The 11,048-nt window shown below is 36.2% G+C and overlaps 1 protein-coding gene across 1 annotated transcript in view; it reads left to right on the forward strand.

Annotated features, from left to right (window-relative positions):
* CTBS (chitobiase, di-N-acetyl-) overlaps positions 1–11,048 on the forward strand; it is a gene marked incomplete at its 5' end in the record, with an annotated part of 22,529 nt that overhangs the window by 10,039 nt on the left and 1,442 nt on the right. The window contains 3 exons of the mRNA XM_005865718.2: positions 5,474–5,645; positions 8,070–8,167; positions 8,551–8,712. Of these exons, the coding sequence (XP_005865780.1) occupies positions 5,474–5,645; positions 8,070–8,167; positions 8,551–8,712 (432 nt within the window). The remainder of the gene's footprint in view (positions 1–5,473; positions 5,646–8,069; positions 8,168–8,550; positions 8,713–11,048) is intronic.

Raw genomic sequence — 11,048 nt, forward strand, 5'->3', positions numbered from 1 at the left:
GCCCTGCTCTGTGCATGACAGGGGGCGGCGCCCCAACTCCCCAATCGGCCCTGCTCTGAGCCCGACCAGGGGCTGCACCTAGGGATTGGGCCTGCTCTCTGCCACCCAGGACCAGGCCTAAGCCAGCAGGGCGTTATCTCCCGAGGGGTCCCAGACTGCGAGAGGGCACAGGCCAGGCTGAGGGACCCCCCCTTCCCCCGAGTGCACAAATTTTTGTGCACTGGGCCTCTAGTCAATTATAAGAATGTTAGAAATGCTTGTCAACGTTGTTGCAGAAATGAGACAAACACGGGGAAATGGATAGGCAAGGCAAATTTACTTCTGTGCAGACAGGTGCAATGCACCAGCAACGTGGAGGGCAGGCACACACAATGAGGATTCTGCTCTCCTTTTATTCCTTCCCTGAAGAGCTACTGTGCTGTACCCAGATTGGCTGAAAGGCGTGGCTTCACATTCTAGCTTGAATGTCTAATCTGAGAAAAGCAGTGCGATAAGGAAGGAGATAGAATGTCTGTTGGGGAATGGGACAAACTATTTCTTCTTCAGGAATGTTTGCCAGTCTGGTTACTTATTAGTTTGTTAACTACCTTCCAGGAGATGAGGAGAGTTAATATCTAAATTATAACTTTGATAGAAAAGACTTCTTAACTCTTACAAGAAGAAAACTGGAAAACTCACAAATATGTACAAATTAAGCAGTATGCTACTGAACAACCAGTGGACAAAGAAGTCAAAATTGAAATAAAAGTATCTTGAGACAAATGAAAGAGAATGTAACATGCTAAAACTCATGGGACACAGCAAAAGAAGTTCTAAGAGGGAAGTTTAAACTGATAAATGCCTACATTTAGAAGAAAGCCCTCTAATAACCCAACTTTACACTTCAAGGAAACTAGAAAAAGGATAAATGAAGCTCAGTTAGTAGAAGAAGGAAATAACAATGATCAGAGTGGAAATAAGTGAAATGGACTATAAAGACAATAGAAAAAAAATAATGAAACTAAAAGCTGAGGTGTTCTGAAAGATAAAATTGACAAACTTTTAGTTAGGCTAAAAAAAGGTCTCAAATAATGAAAATCAGTAACAAAAGAAGAGACATTACAACTGATAAAACAGACATCCTAAGGATCATAAGAAACTTACACCAACAAATTAGATAACTTAGAAGAAATGGATAAATTCCAATAAACATACAACCTTGTTACTTATTGGTAGGAATGTAAACTGGTACAACCACCGCAAAAATTAATTTCTCAAGAAATTAAATAGAACTAATATATAAAAAGAAAACAAAATCACTCTCTCAAAGAAATAGCTGTACTCCCATGTTTATTGCAGCATTATTCATAAGAGCCAAGATGAAAACAGCCTAAATGTCAACAGATGAATGGATAAGAAAGATGAGAGAGAGAGAGAGAGAGAGAGAGAGAGAGAGAGAGATCATCCAGGTTTAAAAAAGACAGAAAGCCTTAGCCAGGTACCTCAGTTGGTTTGAGCATCCTCCAGATGCACCGAGGTTGCAGGCTGGGTCCCCCATCAGGGTGCATTTAAGAATCAACCAATGAATGTGTAGATAGTGGAACAGCAAATTGATGTTTCTCTTTCTCAAAAAGAAAAAAAAGTAAAAAGGAAGGAAATCTTCCCATTAGTGACACTACTTGAATGACCTGGATGGAATTCTGCTCAGGGAAATATGCCAGACAGATAAAGGCAATTACTGCATGGCATCACTTAGGTGTGGAATCTTAAAGAAACAATTTGAACACAGAGAAACAGGGAGTAGGTGGTTGCCAGGGGCTGGGAGGAATAAGAGTCTGGTAAAAGGATATAAACTTCCAATTATAAGGTGAATAAAGCCTCAGGATTACTATATAACATGTTGACTATAGTTGATAATGCCATCTTCTATATAATAAAAGCCTAAGCGACCATTATGGTGGAACGACCAGAACAGCTGGTCACTATGATGTGCATGGACCACCAGGGGCCAGGTGCTCAATGGAGGAGCTGCCCCCAGTGGTCAGTGCTCTCCCACTGGGGAAGCGCCACTCAGCCAGAAGCTGGGCTCATGGCTGGTGAGTGTAGTGGCGGTGGTGGGAGTCTCTCCCACCTCCGTGGCAGTGCTAAGGAGCAGCGAGCTGAGCAGTAAGGAGCAGCAAGCAGGTGGGTCCTGGACTGTGAGAGGGATGTCCGACTGCCAGGGAGTGGGCCTAAGCCAGCAGGCAGACATCCCTCAAGGGCTCCTGGACTATGAGAGGGCACAGGCCGGACTGGGGACCGCCTCCCGCCCGCCCCCCCCTGCACGAATTTCATGCGCTGGGCCTCTAGTATTGTATAAATGAAAGTTGCTTATAAAGTGGAACTTAAATGCTATCATCAATTAAAAAAAAGTAAATATGTGAGGTGATGGTTGTGTTAATTACTTGATAATGGAATACTTTTGATAATATATATGCATATCAAATCATCATGTTGTACACTAAATATATTACAATTTTATTTGTCAATTATACCTCAACAAAACTAAAAGGAATATTAGGCCTAGACAGTGCTTTTTTGAAGACAGGGACCAGCTCTTTTAAACATGTCTAACAAAATGCTTAAACATTGTTTATCAAGTGAATGAATGATACCTGCCTTTCACAATTTTTAAATATAGTTAACTAGAAAATATATGTTATATATATATATATGTAAAATATATTCTATGTTATGTATTATGTAAATAATATTAACCAATGATTCTAAACTTATCTCAGAATCACCTGGGAATACTTGTTAAAAATATCCCCAGTGATTGATTCAGTAGATATGGGATAGAGCCTAGGAACTATATGTTTATCAAGTTGTGCAAAGTGATTCTGGTATATCTGGTATATTTGGGCATTTGAGAATTATTGAGAAATTAATAAATGATATAAGGATTGATCTGTGTGGAAATCAGCTTTTCAGATTAGTACAATTTAGACAGAGAATAGCAAATATCTGGTATGCAGGCCACCAGATTCCTCTCCTCACATCCTTTCTATCAAAGACTTAACCCTCATTCTTTTTTTTTTTAATGGTTTCATTTACTTTAATCATCAGGGTTGTTGTTTTTTAAGTGTTTTTTGTAATCTTCACCCGAGGATATGTTTTTCCACTGATTTTTAGACAGAGTGGAAGGGAGGGAGGAGGTACGTGCCCTTGACTGGGAATCGAACCCCTAACCCTTTGGTCCAAGGGCCAATGCTCTAACCACTGAACAAAACTGGCCAGGACTCCCCACATTCTTTACATTGCTTTTATTAATAAATTAGAATTGGTGACTGAAAAAAATAACCTATTTGCTAGTGCTGATTAAGCTATAGTGAGAAGTCAAGGAGGAAGAGATTGAGCAGTAGGACAATCTATTTCCATGTTTGAGGGGCAAGTAGAACAATTTGGGCTTCTATGTCAAATTCATGTTAGGTAGATTAGTGGTAAGTACAGTTGCCAGGATAGGCCAGATTGTGGAAGGTCAAGAATATCAGATTGAAGACTATGCATTTTACTCTGTAAGTAACAGGTTACATGTGTAGAAAGTGCTTGGAGAAGACTATTATACAGCAGTATGTAAAATTTCTAGAGGAGAAAGGGAGACCAGTAAGGACTAATACAATAATACAATAATAGGATTTATGGTTTGGATCGGGATGATGGCATAACCCTAACACTCAGCAACTATTCAACAAATGTTTATTGAATTAATTAATTAATGGAAAGGAAGAGGCCAAAGAATTATGAGAAGGAAAGGAAAATGTGAGATTAGCAATGGGGTGTGGAGAAGAAGAGTCAGAAAGGTTCTTAAAATGGGAGAGAGAGAGAGAGAGAGAGAGAGAGAGAGAGAGAGAGAGAGAGAGAGAGGGAACTGGAAGGAGAAATGTGTTTTTTGGGAAATGTGATAATTTAAGATTACAGAATTTTAGTCTGAGAATTAAAGAGCTAGAAATGCTCCTGAAGAGTTCTTTCTACATCCTCATATTTAGAGGTAGGAACACAGATGTTTTAAGTTACACAGACCTAGTTAAGCAGAGCCAACACTTGAACCAAAGTCTTTCTATTTGTCTAAAATATTAATATTGCCTTCTCAAAAATATGAGATTAACTATGAAATCCAGGTGAAAATACTATTAAATGTTTAGGGGAGAGGTAAGGACTTACAAAAGGGATTTGAAATATATTTACAATAGTATAGCTCCCATTTTATAATAGGAAGCAGCAATAAAGCAGGGTCCAAGAAGTAAAATTTTGCCTTATAACCTATAAGGTTTTTTTTTTGTAGAGCTTCCTTTAGTGTTAATATTCAGAGAATTATTGAGAGAACTTTGAGAAAGTCTTAAAAATAGTAATAGTAGAATAAATTGGCCAAAGTGTAAAAATTTTAACTAAAGTATCTCAATCATTTGTAATAATTAATCAGTGGGTTTACTGAGAGCCTAAATAAGAACTTTTAATGAAACCTTAGAATATTTGCTCACATATAAGGCCAATTATTACTTGGTTAAGGCAAACGGACTTGTTGTAGAAGACTGGCTCACCATTCAAAATGGAAGATAATTTATCACTCAAGTTTTATTGGAATATTTTCATAAAATTGGACCATTTAAGTGATTTATTCATTTCTAGTTGATTTCTATAGCTATAAAACACCACTATTTTTTAACTGTAATGTTGGAATAAACCTATCATAATAATGTAATTGTAAATCGGGCTCCTACTTCCAGGCCAGTCATCTTGTACCAACATATGACTGACCAATTTATCCTGCATAATTTTTAAAAATATATTTGTATTGATTTCAGAGAGGAAGGGAGATGGAGAGAAAGATAGAAACATCAATGATGAGAGAGAATAATTGATTGGCTGCCTCCTGAACACCCTCCACTGGGGATCAAGCCTGTAACCTGGGTATGTGTCCTGACTGGGAATCGAACCCTTACCTCCTGGTTCATACGTCAGTGCTCAACCATTGAGCCATACCAGTCAGGCAGCCTGGGTAATTTTTAAAAAACTTTTGTATTTGAAGTATTTTAGTGTGCTGCTTTTATTTTCCAATTGCTTTCCCACCACACCCTACTGTCATTACACCTGTTTCTTTCCATCTATTGAGTTTCCAATCTAACCTTTGAAGATATTTGAGTTTAAGACTCCCCTTCTACACAGTTCACAGCTCCTGAAATTATATATATTTAACTCTGGTTGCAAACATATCTCCATTATCCAAATATGTATCCAAAATATTGTTCAAATATATGTCTGGAACAATCCATGTAGGCAAAAAATGTGTTTCTTAGACCTTTTCTAGTTCCATATGTGTCAAACCCTACATTCACATATGAAAGCAGTTTTGTTTTCTTGGATAGTATTAGATGAGAATATGTAGTCAACAAAACATCTAACATAATATGCATATTTGATCCTGTTACGTAAAATGGTTTGCGTTTCTCCACAGGTAACCTTTGATGTAGCTTGGTCTCCAAAGTGCATAGACAGAAGGTGCTATAATTATACTGGAGTTGCAGATGCTTGTGACTTTCTCTTTGTGATGTCTTACGATGAACAAAGTCAGGTCTGGTCAGAATGTATTGCAGCAGCCAATGCTCCCTATAATCAGACAATAACTGGTAAGACACACCAAATAATCATTTATTGCTAATATTAATTCCATAATCTCAAACACTAAGTCTTATTTTAGTATTTCTAAGGCATTTGTATACCTTTTCCATGCTTTCTTGAGACATGAAAAACATTTAATTTGGAGAGCTTTAAAGTTTACAAAAATGTTAAAGTTTTTATTTAATTCTTCTAGAAATCTTCTAAGTAAGTATGTTATTAATCATCTATTGCACATGAGATGGGTGTTATCTTGATTGCACAGCTATGAAGTATTACATAGTTGAAACTCAAGCGTTTTAACTTCAAGTCAACACACTTCTCTCAAAATTACATACATAAGATATTTTTTTTAAATCTAGAACTTGGCAAGATTTTTTGTTGTTGAAATAACCAATGTTAAATCATTTAATAGCAAAGATAGTTATGATGTGAATACCTTCTACACATGATTGATAGGATTGGCTTTATCTCATTTGGCATTTACTATTAGTACATGCTATATTGCAAATTACATGCATACTTAGGAGATTTTATAGTTTTGGTTCTAGACCACAGCAATAAAGTGAGTATTGCAATAAAGGAAGTCATAATCATTTTGTGGCTGGAGAGTCACATCTTTGAAGTGCAATAAGGAGGGTATGCCTGTATAACATCACAATTAAGAGTATTTCTGACCTCTCATTCATATGATATGGCCTTTGCATTATCCTTTCCAAAGTTTGGATTAGTTTATATCCCATCAACCAATTAAATCAAAGGTTGCTTACTATATGGACTCAAGTGAATTTTTCTCAGATAGTTGGCACTGATTTGTTGATTGGTTAATAAGTAAAAAATTATTTCTTTTTTATATAGAGGTAAAACCTTAGAACCTGGCCTCATTTTAGCATGTCCTAGTTGTTTGAACAGATAATTAAAAATTTGACAATTTAATTCTGTTATAATTAAAAAGTAATTATTTAATCTAATCTTCCCAAACTGTTTCATGGAAGAGATGATAATTGTGCTCTATCAATAAAAGTTTCATAATCATGATGAACAAGAAGAATACATCCAGAGACAAATGGCAGGGGAGGGGGGTTAGAGAGCAACCAAAGGTCTTGTATGCATGCATATTAGCGTAACCAATGTACAGAGACCCTGGGGCTGTGGGGGCTTGCCCGGGGTGGGAATGGCTAGGGCGGGGGGATGTCAAGTGGGGAAAAAGGAGACATATGTAAATCTTTAGACAATAAAAAAGGTTTCATAATCAGATGTGTTTCAGAAATGATGAATAACCCACCCCTTTCTTGGCTATTGAACGGTATACCATAACTTCAAAGGGTATGAAAAGTAGCAAATCTACTTAACATTCTACGTAGTCTTAGAACTTCTCTTGGTGGAAAAACAACAACACATTTTGCAGCATTGGGCAGAAAGGGATCCGTAGTACTAGTAATTTCTTCACTTTTCTCTTTGTTTCTATAACTACAGATTATCTAATATAGAGTAAGAGGGGGACATTTCTTATCCCTAGCTGTAATTCATGCTTTTAGGGTATTTGAAAACAGGGGACACGTGTGCTTCCTATAAAAAATTCTGAGATCATCCCAGACAAAAAGTTTAAGACTTATAGAACTTTATCAAAACTTTAGAACCTATGCCTGGCTGGCATGGCTCAGTGGTTGAATGTTGACCTATGAATGGTCACGGTTCAATTCCCGGTCCAGGCACATTGAGGGCTTGATCCCAGGAGGCAGATGCTTCTCTGTCATCACTGATGTTTCTATCTTTCTCTCCCTCTCCCTTCCTCTCTGGAATCAATAAAAATATATTTTTAAAAGAAAAAAACCCTTTAGAATCGAGAATATAAAATACACCTAGCAGTTAATAGACACAATCAGCATGCTTTCCTGAAGTGTCATTCTTTCTAGAATTAAATTTTGTAATTTTTGCATTAATTTTGTCTTAATTATTTTGCATGGTTTTATTACTTAATAGAAATGGTTTAGAACGTGATTTAGAATGTATAGTTTTTTGTTTGTTTGTTTTTTAAATCTTCACCTGAGGATATTTTTCCATTGATTTTTAGAGAGTGGAAGGGAGGGGGAGATACAGAAAGAGAGGGAAACAGCGATGTGATAGACACACATTGATTGGTTGCCTCCCACACATGCTCTGGGATTGAGCCTGCAATCGAGGTATATGCCCTTGACTGAAATCGAACCCGGGACCCTTCAGTCAGTAGGCTGATGCTCTATCCACTGAGCCAAACCAGCCAGGACTATAATGTAGTTCTTAAGGGATGATTTTCAGAATATCAGAGAAACAATGTATTAGTATTTTGCAGAAATGTACCTGTTTTACAAACTTAGATGCTGCAAGGCTTGTATAAATATATTAGTAGACATATGAAGGGAAAAAATATGCCTTTTCTTTCCCTATTTGATTAGCATATGATGACTACATCAAGATGGGCATTAACCCTAAGAAACTTGTAATGGGTCTTCCCTGGTATGGTTATGATTATACCTGCCTGACTCTATCGGAGGTAAGAACAGCTCATTTCTTACATAATTTCTTTCTCTTTCTTTTGTATTTTTAGACCTTGCTGTAATATATAATATTCTATTTAGAATTTACCAACTATCCTATATATAGTGTATATAAACTTTAGAATTTCTAAAATATACTAGTAGTTTGAGACTAAAAGGGAAAGGGCTTATTTTTAAATATTCAATCCCATGAAAGTTTCTGAGTGTTCTATATTTTCATTTAATAATGAAATTTAATTTTCATACTGTATAGTCAGCATATCTACATTTATATAGTATACATTTTTTCCTAATAAATAGTTTTCAGTATATTTTCTGATTTAACTCTTAACATATACTTAAATGATAATTTCTAACATGAGCATTTCTGCGTTTCTAGGATCATGTTTGTACCATTGCAAAAGTCCCTTTCCGGGGAGCTCCATGTAGCGATGCTGCAGGACGTCAGGTGCCCTATAAAATAATTACGAAGCAAGTCAATAGTTCTCTTTCTGGAATCCTATGGGATGAAAATCAGAAGTCTCCATATTATAACTATAAAGTAAGACTTTTTGTAATTGCATATTTTCATAATTACCTATTTGGTATGGAGAATTTCTATCAGTTTTCTTTTCGGTACAACATATTGACTGCTGTTTATAGCAGTAAACTTGTCTTTGAATCTGTTTAATCAGGAACTTGACTTCCCTGGTGAGCAATTCAAGTTATGGTCACAGTGGAACTGCTCTTCATGAGCCACTTGTCATTGTAGGTGGTATAATAAAAACATGCATATAACAAACAGGATTTCCTGAATAGTTGACAAATATGTATGAAGACCGTGGCTTCTAATAAGCTTTGGGAAAAAATAGGCTGCTTGCTCTGAAAACCTCCATTTCAAACTAGATAGAGACTCTGATGAGGCTCCTATGCAGAAAGGAATGAGGCTGAGAACAAGAGATGCCATCATGGACTTTACAATGGAAAATGGCATCATTTCAAATTTATTTCACAATTCAGTCAAACTATGTGATATGAGACCAATGAAAAACAATGTTAAAATTAGAAACTAAAAATATAACAGAGATTTGAAGAAATGGATGAATGATAAGCAATTCTGTCAGGTAGTGTTTGAGAAATAGGAATTGCCATACCAAAGGGGCAAAGAAAAGTTATATTTTTCATAATTTACCTTTAGCATAATAACTTTTCACACCTCAAAAATCTAAGTACTAGCTATGACTTCACTTTGGATTGTTACTGTAAAAGGAGCCCAAAAAAGATATGATGTAAGTGAATTCCAGTAAGAATATCAATTTTAACGAATGGTCTGATAATCTTTTATAAAAAATGATAGCAACCATACATATTTAATAAATTATAATGGATTTATATCTATACATGCCTATATATTGATTATGTAGAAAACTTTATTGTAGAGTTTTCTAAACTTTAGAGTCTAGTGTGCATACCTAGTAATTAAACTATGGCATACTGTAACCTTGCCTTTGCCAAATAGTATTTATAGAACCCTGTTCTAGGAACTGTTAATATTACACACACACACACACACACACCATGGCCAAATAAATTTGGAAAACAGTGCATACTGTATGTCCCTCCTGGAGATTTAAAATGTACATTATGAAAAAGGATTTGAGAAGTGCTGCAGTACATACATCATTTTTTTTAAAAACATAGAACCTTGTTTCCTAGCACTGTTAGGAACATGCAGGGGGAAGGGTGTTTCAAGAATATGCCTTGTAAAGACTGTATGTAACCAATTATACATAATTTAGAAATATGTAATACAGAATAATAGTTGTTGCTGTGATGTAGTGTTTTTGGATCCCTGTCTTATTTTTTCCATAATGAATAAGAAGACAGATTCTTTAAGGTCTTAAAATTCAGAATACATTTTGATGAGCCTTGAAGACCATTCATTCCATGGCACTTCAGACAACAATCTAATCATACCGCTTTTGTTCCTCTTTGTTGCTTGTAAAATTAGCAGCAACCAAAATCAAGTTTCTGATGTGATTGAAGAGAATCATTCTGCCTTCTTATGCTGTCTCAGCAATAGCAGCTTCATCTTGGTACTCAGTATTCTTGAAGGCATTTATGCCTGAACCATGCATATATATCACTCCTACATGTACTCAGTTTTTCATCCTTTGACCCTTCACTATTTTGAGGCATTTGAAATTTCTTAACAGTGTCAAAAAGGCTCAGAGTACTAGCTCGAATGATGGCAAATTCAAAGCTATTAGGGTTTGCTCCTAATCTTCAAAAATAAATATTTCTATATTTAGGTACAAGTTCTTCAAGTTGTCTTTTAATGGTGAATTATAATTGTTACTAGATCTAAATATCTGAAAGTACAGAATATAAGATATAGTATAAGATTCGCTTGTATGTAATGAGTCTATTATAACTTCAATATTCCATAGCTTATTTATTTACTAGTGACTGTTGTTCTTCAAAGAAGTTATTTTAGGAGACTATTCTAATTCCAATGGTGCTATCATTTAAAAAAAAATGTTACCAGCATTAGTTGAGAACTGCCTTTAAAATTTTTCCAAGATGTATATAAAATCAGTAAATTATTTTTGACCACAGGTCATTCTATTTTTACCTCCTATTCCCCCCCCCCCAATTCCTCTACCCTTTTGCCTAGATCCGATCCTTTTTTCTTTCCTTTATCCAATAAACTAGAGGCCCAGTGCACGAAATTCATGCATGGAGGAGTGTGTGTCCCTCAGCCCAGCCTGCACCCTCTCCAATCATGAACCCCTCTCACAATCTAGGACTGCTGGCTCCCAACCACTCGCCTGCCTGCCTGCCTGATTGCCCCTAACTGCTTCTGCCTGCCAGCCTGACCACCCCCTAACCACTCCC

Source organism: Myotis brandtii, unplaced genomic scaffold (assembly GCF_000412655.1).
Source record: "Myotis brandtii unplaced genomic scaffold, ASM41265v1 scaffold21, whole genome shotgun sequence".
Taxonomy (NCBI): domain Eukaryota; kingdom Metazoa; phylum Chordata; class Mammalia; order Chiroptera; family Vespertilionidae; genus Myotis; species Myotis brandtii.